At 41.7% G+C, this 20,328-nt stretch overlaps 1 protein-coding gene across 1 annotated transcript; it reads left to right on the forward strand.

Annotated features, from left to right (window-relative positions):
• Window positions 1-287: 287 nt before the first annotated feature.
• Window positions 288-19,929, forward strand: LOC122208426 (zinc finger protein 780B-like). Its single transcript, XM_042919484.1, is given in 7 exon segments — window positions 288-417; window positions 1,017-1,089; window positions 4,197-4,251; window positions 4,526-4,635; window positions 6,258-6,356; window positions 15,341-18,045; window positions 18,047-19,929. Coding segments are annotated over 5 exon segments (3,012 nt in total). The 5' UTR covers window positions 288-417; window positions 1,017-1,089; window positions 4,197-4,249; the 3' UTR covers window positions 18,143-19,929.
• The last annotated feature ends 399 nt before the right edge of the window (window positions 19,930-20,328 follow it).

A 20,328-nucleotide genomic window follows, 5' to 3' on the forward strand; every position in this document is an offset into this window, starting at 1 on the left:
TTCCATATGTAATATTCCACCTTCTTTAATAGTTGTGTTCATTTGCATTCTTCTCCACTAAGAGAAAAGTAAGTTACACCGACGGTCTAAGACGCAGCAATACTCCTTCCAGGCGAATCCTCAGTCAGCAGCAGCCTGCGGCTGCGCACTCAGGGAGACTGGAATTCCCACAAATCACTGGGCACCCTTAGGGGCGGGCCCAGGTTGCCTGCCGGGATCAATCGATCCGCCCAACCCTAGGCTTCCGAGTCATTTCCTCTTTGGGACTGCATTTCCCAGCGGCCACTACGCCGAGTTAGCGGCCGCTTCTGGCATGCGGGGGTCGTTGTCCTGGTAGGGTGAGGCCCTAAGGTGGAGGAAGAAACCAGTGGCTGCCTGTGCTCATCAGGACCCCAGGCGGAGGGACTGCCAGTGTGGGTGGGCAGAGAGAGGACCTCAGGACGGGGCGCTGACAGGCACGCGAAGGAGCCTCGGCGGCCCGTGTGCGAGCGTGCAGCGAGGAGGGGGATTGTGCGAGCGCGAGTGGCGGACGAGGAATGTGGGAGTCTGTGCTTGGGGGCGCGCCTTGTGCTGCGGTGAGGGGAGAGGGGGCGTGCGGACACTGAGTAGTGCTTTGCTGTGGAGGTGTGTGTGTCAGTGGGACCATTGGCCCGCTGCTTCCTTCGTCTTCTCTCCCAGCCACGTGGCTGCAGCAGAGCAGTGGCCCCTGTAGGGAGGTCAGATACTGAGCCTAGAATGGAAGTTTCCTCAGGAGAGCCCAGACCTGGACCTGGGATGGGAATATTAGAGCTGGAAGTGCCTCTCTGGGGCCCCCACGAGGGCAGCTACTTGCTGAGACCCACCGCATTCTCCGAGTTCTGTCCCCAGGGACCAGGGAGACTGATTCCTCCTTTTACTTCCGCCCCTTTTGGTGCGAAATAAGGGAGGTGTGGCCCTGGAGTGTGCTTTCAGATTTAGTCTGCACTCCCAAGAAAAGCCTGGGGTCTCATGCTTTCCATCTCCTTCTCCTTCCCCAGAGTCGTTACCATTATCCCAAAGAAGGACCCCCAGGAGGATGAGAGTATTATTGCTGTACATCTAAAGTCAAGGGTGAGTTCGTGATTTATTTGGCTTAAGAAAAAAAAAAGGTTTTTTTGGTTTTTTTTTTGGTTTTAGACTATATAGGTTCCAGTAAACTTTCAGGAAATGTAGGGGAGACGTGCAAATTGATACCCCGCCATTTGGTCCCCCATTGCCCTCACTTCTTCACTTACTACTCACTTAGCCATTGGGTAAATTTTTCACATCTGCTTGGGCACTCTGTTTTTCTAAGATGACACGGAAATAAGCCTCCAGCGATTGATGTTAAAGCTTTATTTTCGGGACTCCGATTTGGTAAGAAAGAGGTTAGTGTTTAAGTGGAACCACACACCTTATATCTTTTGCTCTTTAAGGGCCTGCTTTTCAAAGCAAGGGCAGAACAGAGATCATTAGCTTATTTCATTCAGTATGTGAGGCTTTCAGAAATGGGAGAAGTGATAGCAACAGGAGGTGGTATCAGTAAGAGCCAGGATTTTTCTAGCAAGTTCCATCAGTTGAAATTTGCATTGCTGGCCACATCTTGTGGAAGTTTGGCAGCTTGAGTTGTGTTTGGGGCTTCTTTTTGTGTGGACCTTGGGAAGCAGTGTAGTGTGGTTGAAACTAAGGGCTGTGGATCCAGAGTGCCTGGGTTGGAATATTGGTTTGCTTCCTGGCTGTCTCAGGTTTGTAATGAATGTTAAATGAGTTAATGTGTGGGGCGCCTGGGTGGCTCAGTCAGTTGAGTGTCCGACTTTGGCTCAGGTCATGATCTCCTGGTCAGTGAGTTCGAGCCCCGTGTCCGGCTCTGTGCTGACAGCTCAGAGCCTGCTTTGGATTCTGTCTCCCTCTCTTTCTGCCCCTCCCCTGTTCACGCTCTGTTCTCTCTATCTCATTAAAAATGAATAAATGTTAAAAAAAAAAAAAGCTGTTTTAAGTGAGTTAATGTGTATAAAGCCCCTTGGAGCAGTGCCAGGCATACAGCAAGTGCTTGATACGTTTTAGCTCTTGTTTATGCGTGGTCATTTTACCTCATTCCTCTCACCTTCTATACAACAGGGACATTAGGAATATGTGATATATGGGGGCACCTGGGTGGCTCAGTCAGTTAAGCATCCGACTTCGGCTCGGGTCATGATCTCGCAGTTTGTGAGTTTGAGCCCTGCATTGGGCTCTGTGCTGACAGCTCAGAGCCTGGAGCCTGCTTCGGATTCTGTGTCTCCCTCTCTCTCTGCCCCTCCTCTGCTTGTGCTCTGCCTCAAAAATAAATAAACATTAAAAAAAAAAATTAAAAAAGAATTACATTCTCCAGGCTAGGCTCTGAATGTTTCAGGGTAGCGTTCTAAGAAAGAGCAGGCCTTACGCCGCATTTTATTATATGATTTACACGAGAAAAAGGGAAACAGTAGAGTTCCTTTAACAAATGTAATCTTTATCCTCAATAATAATGATGGCACATATCAAGCAGTTCGTGTGTGTCATTGTGCATTTTCATTGAATTTTCTTAGTATTCTTCCTGATGACCCTCTGTGCTCCTTACTCTATTCCTGTTTTACTAATGAGGAGACAGAGGCACTCAGAGGTTAATTGTCTTAGTTCAGATTCATATCCTGAATATGAAAGTAAAACTTGTGAGTTCTTTTTACTAATGACAGGATACTATGTTTGAAATTAGATATACTTTTTTTTTTCCCTAAAGTTTATTGATTTATTTTGAGAGAGACAGAGACAGGACAAGTAGGGGCGGGTTAGAGAGAGAAGGAGAGAGAGAATCCCAAGCAGGTGCCATGCTGTCAGTGCAGAGCCCGATGCAGGGCTCGAACCCACGAAACCGTGATATCATGACCTGAGCCGAAACCAAGAGTCAGATGCTTAACTGACTGAGCCACCCAGGCACCCCTAAATGTTTATTTATTTTGAGAGAGAGAGTGAGCGAGCGAGCATGAGTGGGGGGAGGGCAGAGGGAGAGAGAGAGAATTCCAAAACAGCTCTTTGCTGTCAGCATGGAGCCTGACGCAGGGCTTGATCTCACGAACTGTGAGATCGTGCCCTGAGCCAAAAATCGAGTCGGTCACTCAACCAAATGAGCCACGCAGGCACCCCTATACACACATATATTTTACAGACATAGTCATATTCTGCATCCTATTTTGTAACCTGATTTTTCCTACTTAGTATTCCATTACGTGGATGCCCTGCTGTATTTAACCAGTTGGCTTTGTTGGACTTAGAAAAGCGAACACTGCCGAGCAGTTCCATCTACATCCTTTCCAGTTTTCATGCCTTGCCCCACTTCTCCCAGTCCTGAGTTCACAGAGAGGTTCTGATTTGGATAACGTGACCCCTTCTTAGTCCTGAAAGGTGGGACCAAGGGAGGAGAATCTGCACAGAGTGGGATGAGTAGCCCAGTCGTCCTAGGCCTAGTCACATATCCAGAGAACGGAGGATCCCTCTTGTTGAGATATTTTGGAGGACAACGTGTTCCTTGTGGCTTGAGGGGAGAGCTTGATTTTGTCCGGACTCCTCACATTTGATGCCAATTTGTATGGCGGACGGGAGAGAGGGAAAAGGAGAGTGTGTGAAGCAGAGAGGGACAGAAGAGGGATTTTAGGAAGTAATTGGAACATAGAAATGGAAGAACAAATTGTATTGTTTTTATTTTTTTAATGTTTATTTTTGAGAGAGTGACAGAGAGAGAGTGAGTTGGGGAGGGGCAGAGACAGAGGGAGACACAGAATCCGAAGCAGGCTCCAGGCTCTGAGCTGTCAGCACAGAGCCCGACGTGGGGCTCCAACCCACAAACCGCGAGATTACGACCTGAGCCAAAGTCAGACACTCAGCCGACTGAGCCACCCAGGCACCCCTATTTTTTTAATTAAGTTTATTTATTTTGAGAGAGAGAGAGAGAGAGAGGCAGGGAGGGGCAGAGAGAGAATCCCAAGCAGGCTCCCCATTGTCAGCACAGAGCCCAATATGGGGCTCAGAGTCACGAACCGTGAGATCATGACCTGAGCCGAACCCAAAAGTAAGACGCTTAACTGACTGAGCCACTCGGGCTCCCCAAAAAGATTTTTGTATTAATTTAAGTCACTTAGCACCAAGGCACAGCTTGGCTTAAGCCCTTCTCTTATTCTCTCTAGGAGTGGAAGCGTGAGGAAAATGGACCAATTTTGTCATTCTAAAAACATGGCCTATGTAAGTTGGTATCTCCTCTCCTTGAAATATGACTTTACATTTTCTTTATCCATTCCAGACGTGCCGGGGTAAGTAGGTTATCCCGCGGCACACAAGAAGTTTGCTCTGCAGCAGCGGGACACCGCAAGAACTTGCAGGCACCCTGCACAGTTCCCAGTCACTCCTTTCCTGCAGTGTGGTTCTTCGCCCCCCTCTGTGTTCCCCTTGAAATAATTTCCTTCGGTTTCACCATGATGCATGTGTGTGTGTAGTTTCAGGGATCTGTGTCATTCAGGGACGTGGCCATCAGCTTCTCCCAGGAAGAGTGGGCGTGTCTGGACCCTGCTCAGAGGGCTTTGTACAGGGACGTGATGTTGGAGAACTATAGCCACCTGCTCTCACTGGGTAAGACTATTTCCCCCGATGTTAATTAATTGGAGAGATTAATTCGCTTTGCAATAAAATTAGTATTGAGCAATTGTAATTATTAATAAATTGTTAGTGTCTGTTCTCTGGAATATCAGCTTTCTTCACCATGAATTTCAGGACTGTGTTTTAAGAAATAGATGTGTTCTGGGGTGCCTGGGTGGCTCAGTCGGTTAAGTGTCCGACTCCGGCTCAAGTCATGATCTCACGGTCTGTGAGTTTGAGCCCCGCATCGGGCTCTATGCTGACAGCTCAGAGCCTAGAGCCTGCTTCGGATTCTGTGTCTCCCTCTCTGTCTCTGCCCCTCCCACCTCCTGCTCTGTCTCTCTCTGTCTCTGAAAAATGAATAAACCTTAAAAAAAAATGAAAAAAAAAATAGATGCGTTCAGGCCTGCCTGGGTGGTTAAGTGTCCAACTTCAGCTCAGGTCATGATCTCACGGTTCTTGAGTTTGAGCCCCACATCAGGCTTCACGCTTCGGATTCTCTGTCTCCCTCTCTTTCTGCCCCTCTCCACCTTGCGCACTCTCTCTCAAAAATAAATAAATAAACATTAAAAAAAAAAAAAAAGCCAAGTTCCTTCTTGTTCCCAAAGGAAATAGTTTGGGATTTGTTGGGTTGAAAATGGGCACGTGCATGAAATGCCTGTGTCTTGCCCACCCCTCTGAACTTTCTCCCTTACGCTTGCCCTCTCTGTCACTGCCCCTTTCTTAATGACCAAGGGACAGAATTAGGAATCTTGGACATGTATTGTATGATCATTCTCTAAGACAGGTTTCATATTGTGTTTGATCTCAGAATTACTGTAGATGTTCTGGGTTTTTTCTGACCCACTTGGAAGAAGAACAGTGTTTTGAGTTTTTCTATCAAAAGAGCCTCTATGATTTATGTGGTATTGATTGGGTCAACCAAATTCATTTAAAACCAAAGCGGACACATTCCATTTCCTTTAACAGACATTCCTTTACCTGCTTTGTAGTTTCAGGCTGTAAAGTTTGTATTTTTCACGAAATGAACATATTAAGAATGAACTAGAATGTTAAGGAGGCAAAATAGAGAACAACAATAAAAATACTATTAACTTTGTAGTACTATATGCTAGGCAATGTTGGAAGTGTTTTACATATACTAAATAATTTTAATACCAACCCTATAAAGTAGGTATTATTATCATCCCCATTTTAGAGATGGGAAAACTGATGGACACAGTTTAGATGGCTTGCCTGGGGTCCTGTTGCTACTGGGTATCAGGACAGGGTTTTCACCAGGCAGTCTGGCTTGAAGGTTCATGTTCTCAGCTACTGAATTGTACTTCTTCTCAAAGGACAGACCCTATGTGAGTTTAAATGACATAAGTCCTAAAAATAAATAAATAAATAAATAAATAAATAAATAAATAAATAAATAACGTGAGTCCTTTGTCTAACCTAGCTGCTCTCATACAATCTTCTCAACCCTTCTCTGAAGTCTTTTCTTAGTATCATTTTGACTTTTAAATTATTACAAATTTAACCAGGTCTTAACCAAAGTTTTGTTTTGTGAGGTTTTGTAGATTTAAAAAATTCTTTTTCTATACCATGTATCATTTTTTTTTTTTTTTAAGCAGGAAGGTCCATTTCTAAGCCAGATGTGATTACCTTACTGGAGCAAGAGAAAGAGCCTTGGGTGGTTGTGAGGAAAGAAACAAGTGGATGGTACCCAGGTGAGTAGGGGAGAAGCCGGCAGAGAGGGTCAGGAGAGGGTCAGAGATGACTCACACCCCTGAGATGTGGTTTGCAAAATTCCTTCAGAGACCCAAGACCTGTTAGATAAAGATGCCCGAGACCCGGGAAGGAAGTAAAGCTCACAGCGTGGGCTCTCCAAGGAACTTCATCTGTTGCCAGTCACCTCTCATTTTTGTTCTCTTATTTCCTCCCCTTTCAGCGGAGTGCCTGATTTCTTTCCCAATATGATCTTTTAACATGTATTTTGCATCCAGCTGTTTTCCAGCTCTACTTTTGCATTTGAATTTCTACATGTGTTTCCAGTGTCTAAAAAATGCATTCATATATTCAGCAAATATTTATTGAGTGTCCACTCCCAGCAAAGCACTGCTCAGCATTGTCTGTACAGTGAAATGAACATGACTGATAAGAGTCCCTGCTCTTGTGGACTTTACCTGCAGTTGGCAAGACGTGGGTTAAACAAGCCCATGAGCAAATCTGTAATGTCAGGAATCATGCTGTGCAGACAAGTATATAGGAGTAATGGGGTAGGAATGACAGGGCTCGGTTGGGGGGGGGGTGCTGGGTGGCTCAGTTGGTTAAGTGTCTGACTCTTGATTTCAGCGTAGGTCATGATCTCATGGTTTGTGAGTTTGAGCCCAGCACCGGGCTCTAAACTGACAGTGGGAGCCTGCTTGGGCTGCTCCCTCTCCCTCTCTCTCTGCCCCTACCCTGCTTGCTCTCTCTGTCTCTCAAAAATAAATAAATCGGGGTACCTGGGTGGCTCAGTCAGTTGAGCATCCGACTTCAGCTCAGGTCATGATCTTGAGGTTCCTGAGTTTAAGCCCCACATCGGGCTCGCTTCTGTCAGCTCAGAGCCCACTTCAGATCCTCTGTTCCCTCTCTCTGCCCTTCCCCAGCTGGCACTCTCTCAAAAATAAATAAAAAACATTAAAAATAATTAAAAATAAACTTAAAAAAAAAAAAAAGAATAACAGGGCTTGGGTGCTCAGAGCGCATGTCCTGAAGTAGGCATGCTTGCATAGAACTGTGAAGGAAGGTTTCGGGCCACAAAGATGGGACAGAGCATTCTGTCTGCTCAGACTAAGCGGGAGACACAGAGGCCCTGAGATGGAAGTGATTTCTGTGTGATTGGGAGCTGTAAGAAGGTTAGAACAGAATACGGGAAGGATGGTAGGAAGGGCGGTCTGGGAGTTAGGCCAGGACCAGATCATACGAGGTCCTGATTGTTATTGTGAGGAGTATAGAATGTTTTCCCCAGAGTTACTTACAGCCGTGTTCTGATCTGTATTGAAAGTTTTCCTCATTTCTTACTCTTTAAACAAAGGATGACAAGAATACAGAAGACCACATAAAACAAAGGATTGCATGATTAGTTGTTTTAAGATGTACATATATGAAACACCAGGTTGTGAGTTAGGATTTTGCCAGCTGTCCCGGAAGCCTGTTTTGTGTCTGTTTGCACGCACAAACCTTTCCTTCCCTGAAGGAGAGTTTTTCTCTAGAGGTTTATTGTCTGAGTGAGCATCTCCAGTCTGATTTTGTGTGGCCTTTTGTTTTAAAAAGTCTTAAGTCTCTTTCAAATTAAAGGTTCTTCTTGATTTTGTTGTTAACAGTTTTTTCTTGATTAAGTCAGATCATTTGTCCTGTAGTTTCACACCATCTGGATTTTGCTGATTGCGTCTTGGTGATATGGAGGAACATGTTCCACTGTCTCCCATTTCCTGTAAAATGATAGTTGAGTCTAGAAGCTTAATCAAACTTTTGAGGGAATTTTTTTTTTTTGGCAAGACTGTTTTCCTAGATAATGGTAATATTCTTCAGTCCATCGGCATGTGGTATCCGGGTTTCTTGTTTTAATGATGTTAGCAGTCATGGATAGTCAGTTACTATGTCCCTTAATTCACTAGAGGTTGTAAATTGGTGATATTATAATTCTGTCATTTATTCTTTATTAGCTAGGATGCATCTGTAAAAAGAAATATCACGTTATTTACTACTTGGTTACTCAGATATACAGATCAGATAGAAAATTGAAGATATTGGGGTGCCTGGGTGGCTCAGTCGGTTGACCAGCCGACTTCGGCTCAGGTCATGATCTCATAGTTCGTGGGTTCGAGCCCCACGTTGGGCTCTGTGCTGACAGCTCAGAGCCTAAAGCCTGCTTCGGATTCGGTGTCTCACTCTCTCTCTGCCCCATCCCCCTCTCCCTCTGTCTCTCTCTCAAAAATAAATAAGTGTTTAACAAAATTAAAAAAATATATAATAGCAATCTCACATTTAAAAAAAATTAAAGGTATTCTTTTCCTTTGCTCACTAATTTTCTAAATAATGAGTTGGTTTCCTAGCGTCCTTTCAAAGGTGACTCCTTTTTTATGATGATTAGGAATACATGGAATTATAATATTTGATGTACTTCCCTCTGTTGTTACTATGTTTGCTGACTGTCAAATTGTCCCACCAATTGGCCAGTGCGAACCTCTTCGAGTTGGCTCTGGAGCCCTTTTAACATGACCCTGGTGGCCTTTGAGAGACTCCTTCCTGTCTAATAAGACAGCCTGTTTCTAGGCTTGTCTTGTACATTTCCCCCCCCCCCCCCTTTTTTTCCCCTCAAAAAAAGCCCTGCTTTTTTTAATGGAAAATAGTCAATATAAATAGTCAATATAAACCCTGATATTTTTATTATTTTTTTTTTTTTATGGTTAGGTTTCTTCAGTCCCTTTTTATCTAAAGAGGTTTTGTGCCTTAAAATTTATTTTAATTTTTTTTACTTTGGTTTTTCTCTCTCACTCTTCTTTGGAGTCTAAGTACAGGCTAGTTTACTTAAAGCGTGGCATTCTGAATTCATGTGCTTTAAAGATTTTTCTCATGACTTGCTTCCGAAGGCTCCACAGTGGATTCCAATAGCATCATGAAGAATCACATCACATCCAGTCTCTTTAGAGATTGCTGTGGTTTTCGTCAACCAAGTATGCCTTTCCATTTCCAAAGGAATGAATAATCTCTGAGTTGAGCTTCAGCAGGATTTTAGTATGGCCAGAGACTGTAGTAAATGATTTCACTCATTTAAAATATGTCGAGACTGCTTTATTTTATAACCCAATATATGGTCAGTTTTTATAAATGTTCTGTGTGATTGAGAAAGGAATGTGTATTTGTAGTCTCAAGTTTGTTTTGTGTGTGTTTTTTTAAATGTTTATTTTTGAGAGAGAGAGAGAGAGAGCAGAGGAGGGGCAGAGAGAGAGGGAGACACAATCTGAAGCAGGCTCCAGGCTCAGAGCTGTCAACAGAGAGCCCAACATGGGGCTCAAACCCATGAACTGTGAGATCATGACCTGAGCTGAAGTCAGATGCTCAACCGACTGAGCCACCCAGGCGCCCCATGTTGGAGCTATTTTCTTTGAAATGTGGTCAGTGGCACTCACTTCATAGTTGTTTTGTTTTGTTCTGTTTTTAATGTTTTTGTTTTTTTTTTTTTTTTTAATTTTTTTTTTTTTAACGTTTATTTATTTTTGAGACAGAGAGAGACAGAGCATGAACAGGGGAGGGGCAGAGAGAGAGGGAGACACAGAATCTGAAACAGGCTCCAGGCTCTGAGCTGTCAGCACAGAGCCCGACGCGGGGCTCGAACTCACAGACCGTGAGATCATGACCTGAGCCGAAGTCGGACGCTCAACCGACCAAGCCACCCAGGCGCCCCTTTAATGTTTATTTTTGAGAGAGAGAGAGAGTGTGAGTAATTGAGGGGCAGAGAGAGAGGCAGACACAGAATCCGAAGCAGGTTTCTGGCTCCCAGCTGTCCATATATTGGGTTATACTGACCATATATCGGGTTATAAAATAAAGCAGTCTTGAGTCAGCACAGAGCCCCACGTGGGACTGGAACTCAAGAACCATGAGATCATAACCTGAGCTGAAGTCAGATGCATAACTGACTGAGCCACCCATGTGCCCCTCACTTTGTAGTTTTAAGTTTTGTGGCCTAACATGTGATCTGTTCTGGAGAATGTTGCATGGGCACTTGAAAAGAATGTGTGTTCTGCTGTTCTGGGATGGAATGTTCTGAATATATGTGTCATTCAAAGCCACGGTTTCCTTGTTGAATTTCTGCCTGGATGATCTATCCATTGATATAAGTGAGGTGTTAAAATCCCTAATTTTTTTAAATTATTTTTTAGAGAGAGAGAGCATGAGTCGGGGAGAGGGACAGAGGGAGAGAGAGAGAATTTTAAGTAGGCTCCACACTCAGCGCAGAGCCTCCTGTGGGGCTCAATCCCACAATCCTGGGATCATGACCTGAGCCGAAATCAAGAGTTGGATGCTCAACCAACTTAGCCACCCAGGCACCCCACCTACTATTATTGCATTATTGTCAGTTTCTTCCCTTATGTCTGTAAACAGTGGCTTTATGTATTTAGGTGTTTCCATGTTGGGTGGATAAATATTTACAATTACTATATAGTATTGTTGGATTGTCCTCTTTATCATTATGTGGTGTCATTCTTTGTCTCTTGTTACAGTCTTTACGTTAAAGTCTATTTTGTCCAATATAAGTATTGCTACCACAGCTTTCTTTTTGCTTCTATTTGCATGGTAGATGATTTTCTATACATTCACTTTCAATCTTTATGTGTCTTTATGTCTGATATGAGTTTCTTCTAGGCAGCATGTAGATGGGTCTTGCTTTTTTATCCATTCAGTTATTGTAGGTCTTTTGTTTGGAGCATTTAGTCCATTCACATTTGAAGTAATTATTGATAGGTATGTAGTTATTGCCAGTTTGTTACTTGTTTTATGGTTGTGTTTATAGTTCTCTCTTCCTTTCTTCTCTTGCTGTCTTCCTTTGTGGTTTGATGGCTTTCTTTAATGTTATATTTGGATTTTTTTCTCTTTATCTTCTATCTATTATAGGTTTTTGTTTTGTGGTTACCATCAGGGTCATATATAACATCTTGGGTTGCCTGGGTGGCTCAGTTGATTAAACAGCCAACTTTGGCTCAGGTCATGATCTCACAGTTTGTGGGTTTGAGCCCCATATTGGGCTCTGTGCTGACAGTTCAGAGCCTGGAGCCTGCTTCGGATTCTGTATTTCCCTCCCTCTCTGTCCCTCCCCTGCTCATGCTCTGTCTCTCTGTCTCTCAAAAATGAATAAATATTAAAAAAAATTTTTTTAGATAACATCTTATGTGTATAGTAGTCTATATTAAGTTGATGGTTGCTAAAGTTTGAGTCCATTCTAAAAGAACTAAAGTTTTACTCCCCCCATTCTGTTTTATGTATATGATGTCATACTTTACATCTTTTTATTTAGTGAATCCCTTGGCTGATTTTTATAGATATAATTGATTTTTCTGCTTTTGTGCTTTAACCTTCATACTGGTTTTATAAGTGATTAATCTACTACTTTTATTATATGTTTGCATTTACCTGTGAAATTTTTTCCTTTCTTAACTTTCTTATTCCATTAAAAAAAAATTTTTTTAATGTTTATTAATTTTTGAGAGAGAGAGTTTGAGCAGGGGAGGGCAGAGAGAGAGGGAGACACAGAATCTGAAGCAGGCTCCAGGCTCTGAGCTATCAGCACAGAGCCTGATGTGGGGCTTAAACTCATGAACCATGAGATCATGACCTGAAATTGAAATCGGATGCTCAACCAATTAAACCACCCAGATGCCCCAATAACTTTCTTATTCCTAATTATGGTCTTTTCTTTCCATTCAAAGAATGCCCTTTAATGTTTCTTGTAAGGCTGGTTTAAATGGTAATGAGCTCCTTTAATTTGTTTGTATGGGAGACTCTATCTCTCCTATTCTGAATGATAGCTTTGCTGGGTAGAGTATTCTTGGTTGCAGGTTTTTTTCCTTTCAGTACTTTGAATATATCATACCCCTCCCTTCTGGCCTGTAAAGTTTCTGCTAAAAATCAACAGAACAGCCTTAAAGGGTGTCTCTTCTATATAACATTTATTTTTCTCTTTTAAAATTCTCCCTCTGTTACTACTTTTTTGCTATTTTGATTACTGTGTGTCTTGATGTGGACTTCCTGGGGTTAATTTTATTGGGAGTTCTCTGTGCCTTCTGGATCTGGATGTCTGTTTCCTTCCTCAGATTAGGAAAGTTTTCAGCTATTATTTCTTGAAATAAATGTTCTGCCGCCTTTTCTCTCTCTTCTCCTTCTGGAATCCCTATAATGTGAATGTTATTATTCTTGATGATGTTGCTGAGTTTTCTTTATCTATTCTCATTTTTTATTCTTTTTATTTTTTGCTGTTCAGCTTGATGCTTTTCACTACACTGTCTTCCAGGTCGCTGATCTGTTCTTCAGCTTCTTCTAATATGCTCTTGAGTCCCTCAGTGTTGTTTTGTTTTGTTTTGTTTTGTTTATCTCCGTCATTGAGTTCTTCATCTCTGAGTGGTTCTTTTTTATATTTACTGTTTGTTTTTGAAGGCCTCACTGAGATCATGCACTTTTTTCTCAAGTCAGGTGAATATTTTTATGACCATTGCTTTGAATTCTTTATCAGACATATTGCTTATCTCCATTTCATTTAGCTTTTTTGCTGTGGTTTTGTCCTGTTCTTTCATTTGGGACATATTCCTCTGTCTTCTCATTTTATATAACTCTGTGTGTTTGCTTCTGTATATTAGGAGAGTCAGTTACAGCTCCTGATCTTAAAAGTAGTGGCCTTAGGAAGAAGAGAAGTCCCATGGTGCCCTGCAGTGCAGGGTCCCCTGTTCACTAGATCCATATGCTTTTCAGCCTCTGCCTCACTGTTGTGGCAGAGCCTCCTCTGTCAGTCCATTGGCCTCAGTGCCCCACTTTGCCTGTTTTGGACAAGATTTGATCTCGGTGTTGTTAAGGGGTAGTCTGGGGCCTCCAGCGGCTTATAGTGTGGTGGTGTCAGCAGTTAGACTAGATGCCTGCTCTCAGCCTGTCTGCTGGGGCTGTAGTTGAACCAACCTGCAAGGCACCCTCTATGCCTTGTCCCCTGAGAGGCTTTCCCTGGGGGGCAGGGCCGGCAGTCAGACCAGATGCCTGCCCTCAGTCCATCTGCCGGGGCTGCGGTCACACTATTGCTAGCTATGAGGTTCAGTTGCCAGAACCGCAGGCATACCCATGTGTGTGTGTGTGTGGGGGGGGGGAGAGGGGGGTGGTTATCTTCCCCCCTCCCCAGAGCAGGAGTCACTTTGGAGTGGGGCGGGTTTGATGGGGCAGATCCACAGGAGAATGTGGAGGTGGGGCATGCAGTGCTAGCAAGGTCGGTGTTGTGTGTTTGCACTGGTTCCCTGAAGCTCCCAACTGTCTAGGCAAGTGTTGGTGGCACAGGGAATGGTTCCTGCCAGCTCTTTTGTTGTTGGAGAAGTTTCTTAAAGATCCCTGCACCTCCAACACACATTCTGAGATTGGTAAATAAATGTTTTTCATGTATACCGCAGGCACTTTTCAAACTGCCGCTTCTGTGTTGTATCTTAGCAGGTTGTTTGTTAATGCTGGCTCTTTAAGGATGGGGACTCAAATTTCCCATTAACCTCTGGCTTTCCCAGAACTAAGCCTGCTGATTTTTAAAGTACCTAGAGTTAAGTACAGTTTACCCACTGATTGTAAAAACTTGTGAAGTTAAGCCCCACTGGTTTTCTTTCTTTTCTTTTCTTTTTTTTTAAATATTTATTTTTGAGAGAGATAGAGCATGCAAGTTCGAGAGGGGCAGAGAGAGGGGCAGAGAGAGGACAGAGGATTAGAAGCAGCTTCTGTGCTGACAATAGATAGCCCAATGTGGGGCTTGAACTCACAAGCCATGAGATCATGACCTAAGCTGAAGTTGGACGCTCAATCAACTGAGCCACCCAGGCGCCCCTGTACTTAAACTGTTTTGAATGGTTTGCCTTTACTCTTACAATAAAATCCAAAACCCTTGCCACAGATAATGAGACCACCTATGAAGCCACTGCCATCCTTTGGATCCTGTCTCTACCACACTGCCTTCTTTCAGCGCTTAGAACATGATAGAACCTTTTTTCAATAACTTCATGCTTCACTTAGACTGTTTTCATCATACGAGAGTCCTGTGGCCTGAGGTGCTTATAGGAGACACCATTTTCATTTTTTAAGACTCAAAAGAAGGGGCGCCTGGATGGCTCAGTCAGTTAAGTGTCCGACTTTGGCTCAGGTCATGATTTGTGGTTCGTGGGTTTGACCCCTGTGTCAGGCTTGTGCTGACAGCTCAGAGCCTGGAGCCTGCTTGGGATTCTGTGTCTCCCTCTCTCTCTTCCCCTATCCCCCCCAAAATAAATAAACATTAAAAAAAAAAAAAAACAGTTTAAGTACAGACCCTTAAACTTTGATATGCATCAGAATTATCTGATAGGGATGTTAAAAATACAGCATTTTAGGACTTATTCCTAAAAATTCCGATTCTATGCATCTGAGTTGCTTGAACATCAGCTTTTGTAACAAACCTACCAAAGGATTTTGACTTAATACCTAAATTTCACAGTTAATCTCTTCCCTATTATGAGTATCACCATCTTATTTACATAAACTTTCTTCATTTTTGGAGGTTTTCTTATCATTTTTCAAATTCTCTGAAAGTATATTATATGTACTTTCAATATATATCTTTTTTATTTTTCTTGCTCTATATATTTTTAGAGTTATGTATTCTTTTTTAAAAAATTTTTTAACTGTTATTCATTTTTTGAGAGAGAGAGACAGAGCGCAGGTTGGGGAGGGGCAAAGAGAGAGGGAGACACAGAATCCGAAGCAGGCTCCAGGCTCTGAGCTGTCAGCAGAGCCTGACGCAGGGCTTGAACCCACGAACCGTGAGATCATGACCTGAGCCAAAGTTGGATGCTTACCCAACTGAGCCACCCAGACGCCCCTAGGGTTATGTATTCTTTAATGGATTTTGTACATGTGTATGTACAGACAAATAAAATGTGTTTGCTCTCTCCTTTTCTTTCAGATTTGGAGTCAAATTATGGAGCTAAGAAGTTATCTCCAGAAAATGATATTTACGAAATAAATTTGCCCAAACAGAGTATAACGCAAATAAGTAAAACTCCTGGCCTCAAGGCCTCCAATTGTAGAAATGACTCAAAATGCAGAAATAGATTTAGGGGACGACAGAGACATCAAGAGGGGTATATCAGTCAAAAGATAATAAGCTATGAAAAAATGCATACTTATACTCATCATATTTCTCTTATTCACAATACAGATAAGCCATATGAATGTAAGGAGTGTGGGAAGTACTTTAGTCGTGGTTCAAATCTTATTCAGCATCAGAGTATTCATACGGGAGAGAAACCCTACAAATGTAAGGAATGTGGGAAGGCCTTTAGACTTCTTATCCAGCTTACTCGCCATCAGAAATTTCATAGTGGTGAAAAACCCTTTAAATGTAAGCAATGTGGGAAAGCTTTTAGTTTTCCCACCCAGCTCAATCGCCATGAGAACATTCATACAGGTGAGAAACCATTTGAGTGTAAGGAATGCGGTAAGTCCTTTAATCGTAGCTCAAACCTTGTTCAACATCAGAGTATTCATACGGGTGCAAAACCCTATGAATGTAAAGAGTGTGGGAAAGGCTTTAATCGTGGTTCAAACCTTATTCAGCACCAGAAAATTCATTCTAGTGAGAAACCCTTTGAATGTAAAGAATGTGGGAAGGCCTTTTGTCTTCCAGTAGAGCTTGCTAGACATCAGAACATTCATACTGGTGAGAAACCATTTACATGTAAGGAATGTGGCAAGGCCTTCAGTCGTGGCTCGAATCTTGTCCAACATCAGAGTATTCATACTGGTGAGAAACCCTACGGATGTAAGGAGTGTGGAAAGGCTTTTAGACTTCACCTACAACTTTCTCGACATCAGAAAACGCATACTGGTGAAAAACCATTTGAATGTAAAGAATGCGGGACAGCCTTCCAATATCAGTACCAACTTATTGAGCATCAGCGAATTCACACAGGTGTGAAACCTTATGAATGTAAGGAATGTGGGAAATTGTTTCGTCGTGGTTCAAACCTCATTCAACATCGGAGTGTTCATACTGGAAAGAAACCTTTTGAATGTAAGGAATGTGGGAAGGCCTTTAGACTCCATATACAACTTACTCGACATGAGAAATTTCATACCGGTGAGAAGCCCTTTGAATGTGGAAAATGTGGAAAAGCCTTTAGTCTTCTCACCCAGCTTCATCGCCATGAGAACATTCATACAGGTGAGAAACCATTTGAATGTAAAGAATGTGGAAAGTCCTTTAATCGTGTCTCAAACCTTGTTCAACATCAGAGTATTCATGCTGGTGTGAAACCCTATGAATGTAAAGAGTGTGGGAAGGGCTTTAATCGTGGTTCAAACCTTATTCAGCATCAGAAAATTCATTCTAGTGAGAAACCCTTTGAGTGTAAGGAGTGCGGGAAGGCCTTTAGGTATCATTACCGACTTATTGAACATCATAGAATGCATACTGGGGAGAAAACCTTTGAATGTAAAGAATGTGGGAAGGCCTTTACTCTTCTGACACAGCTTACTCGACATCGGAACATTCACACTGGTGAGAAACCATTTAAATGTAAGGAATGTGGCAAGGCCTTCAATCGTGGTTCAAATCTTGTTCAACATCAGAGTATTCATACTGGCGAGAAACCCTACGGATGCAAGGAGTGTGGAAAGGCTTTTAGACTTCACCTACAACTTTCTCGACATCAGAAAACGCACACTGGTGAGAAACCGTTTGAATGTAAGGAATGTGGGGCAGCCTTTAGACATCAGTACCAAGTTATTGAACATCAGCGAATTCATACAGGTGTGAAACCCTATGAATGTAAGGAATGTGCAAAGAGCTTTAGTCGTGGTACAGACCTTAGAGTACATCAGAGAATTCACACTGGTGAGAAACCCTTTGAATGTAAGGAATGTGGGAAGGCCTTTCGACATCATTATCAGTTTCTTGGACATTCCAGAATTCATACTGGTGAGAACCCCTATGAATGTAAGGAATGTGGGAAATGCTTTATTTGCAGTAGTGAACTTAGAGTACATCAGAGAATTCATACTGGTGAGAAACCATATCAGTGTAAGGAATGTGGGAAGGCCTTCAGTCGTAGCTCAAACCTTATTCAACATGTTAAAATTCATACTGGTGAGAAGCCCTATGAATGTAAGGAATGTGAAAAGGCCTTTAGCAATAATTATGAACTTACTGTACATCAGAGAACTCATACTGGTGAGAAACCTTATGAATGTAAGGAATGTGGGAAAACTTTTAGACTTAGTTCAGTCTTTACTGCCCATCAGAGAATTCATACAGGTATGAAACCCTATGAATGTAAAGAATGTGGAAAGAGCTTTAGTTGTAGCTCAAACCTTATTCAACATGAGAGGATTCATACTGGTGAAAAACCTTATGAATGTAAGGAATGTGGGAAGGCCTTTAGACTTAGGTCAGTGTTTATTGCCCATCAGAGAATTCATACAGGTCTGAAACCCTATGAGTGTAAAGAATGTGGGAAAGCCTTCACTGTGACTGGTCAGCTGACCCGACATCAGAAAATTCATAATCGTCAGAAGTCCTATGAATATAAGGAATGCGGGGAAAAAACCTTCCCTGGTTATGAACAGCTTACTCATCATCAGAGAGTTCACAGTGGCAAGAAACCCTATGGATATAAAAGAATGTGGGAAGACCTTCCATCATGGACTGAGATTTGCTCAACAGCACAGTATTCCTACTGGTGAGGAACTCCTTGAGTATAAGTAATGTGGAAGGATTGACAGTCACAGCAAACACTTTAGAGTAGAGAAGACATTCTGATGAGGGAGTCTTTAAATGTAAGAAATACAGGGTGGCCGTCGTGTTCATTGTTTACTAATCATGAAAGATATTTTACTACGTATGTTAATTTCATGCATTTAGAAAAGCCTTCAAACTCCAACTGGAGAAAAACTATCCTTGGAACAAATATAAGCTACATCTACCTGAGGCATGTGCTTTATTGCTATTTCACTACCTATGTGACATTAGACTAGGTGCCTCGCCTCTTTTTGCATCATTTATAAATGGCAATGGTAGTGAGTACTAGTGCAATTATAGGAATAAATGTGTTACAGTACACAGAAAATCCTTGAAAAAGTATTTGGCACATGCTTGTGCTCATAAAGGATAGCTTTTACATTGTTCCATTAGCATTACTGTTACTGAGGACAGGAAAAGTGTATTATTGTGAATCATTTAGAAAAACCTCATCCATTCACTATTAAGTTTTAAATAACTTCCGTATAAAATTTCATGGGAGGTAAAGAACACGTGAGGATTTTCATTAAGAGCTCATCCCTTAAGTTACATCAGAAAGTTAATTTTGGAAAGAAACCCTATGGATTTCATGCGTGAGGAGATATTGAGAAAACAGCTGTTGAAGACTCAGGGAGAGTTTTTGAAGTGACTTGTCTATAAAAGGCAACAGGCAGAAAATGTATAATTTATATTCTCTGTCCAGAAGTTAAGATAAATTAAATATTAGTGAAAGAATAGCAAACTAAAAGCTATCCATTTATGTTATCCAACTCTTTATCATGAAAATTGCCACATGTATGAAAAAGTTGAAAGAATAAACACCCATATACCCCTTCTAGATTCAGAGTTGTTAACAATTTGACATTTATTTTTCTGTATATTTTATGTTGTGCCATTGAGAATATGTTTTAGACATCATGTACTTTACCCCTTATTACATCAGTATGTATCTCCCAAACATAAAGACAATCTCATATATAGCCATAGTACCATAATTACCCTTAAGGAATTTATCCATAATTCCATATTACCTATCTTCATTGGCCTCTAAAATGCCTTTTTTAGGAGTTCATCTTCTGAATAGCATGCATTCCAGATTATGTATTATATTTGGTTTTAAGCTCTCTTTAGTCTTTTTTAGTCTAGGATAGTAACTCAAATTTTCTGGAGTACCAGAATCATCTGTGACTCCTAGTAAAAATACAGAGGTCCAGGCCCACTGAGCCTCTGTATCTTTACTAGTTCTGCAGGGGATTTTGGTATGTGCTACAGAGAGTCACTGGTCTAGAAACTTTCTCCTTAATTTTTTAAAAAATTTTTTAGAATGTTGACTTCATGAGAAGTCCAGGAAAATTGCCATGTGTTTAGATTTTCTGTTTCTATATGTCATTTAGCTTTGTTCTGGCTTTTGTATTTTCTGTACAAAGGAAATTGGGTCTAGAGGCTGCATTAGGTTCAGATTAAATGTTTTGAGGGGAGAATACTTGGTAGGTTATGTCTGTATGTCATATTGCAACATGTCAGAAAACATGTAATGACAGGTCATTACTTTGTTAGTAAAACTAAATTTGATCATTTGGGTAACATGGTACCAGATCTCCATTGTAAAGATCTTTGGAGAGACTGTCACCTCTTTGGAAATTTATACTCATGTATAAATCAAATAGAAAATAAAAAATGAAAATAGACTGTTCAGGAATGAATTGCATTAAAATGCAAACATGATTGAACTTGTAGAATGTGCCTGAAGCTATACTCTGTACAAAATTAATACTCTTCAGTGTATACAAGGTTATTTTGACCAGAACCTTATTTTGTTGTTGTTCAGCACTTTATCCCCAGCACCTTTATTGCATCTGGTACATGAGAAATTGATAAACTTTAGGGGGGGGGGGGGGGGAATTGAGCCTGCAACTCAAGAAGCTATAAAACAAGAGAATAAACCTTAAGCCAATACAAGGAAGCAACACTAAAAATGGGAATTAACAGTTGGGGAACAGATTTCATTTTTTACTTTTTTTTTAAATTTTATTTTTTATTTTTTAAAATCTACATCCAAATTAGTTAGCATAGAGTGAAACAAGGATTTCAGGAGTAGATTCCTTAATGCCTCTTAGCCATTTAGCCCATCCCCCCTCCCAGAACCCCTCCAG

The sequence above is a fragment of the Panthera leo genome, chromosome E2 (assembly GCF_018350215.1).
Source record: "Panthera leo isolate Ple1 chromosome E2, P.leo_Ple1_pat1.1, whole genome shotgun sequence".
Lineage (NCBI taxonomy): Eukaryota > Metazoa > Chordata > Mammalia > Carnivora > Felidae > Panthera > Panthera leo.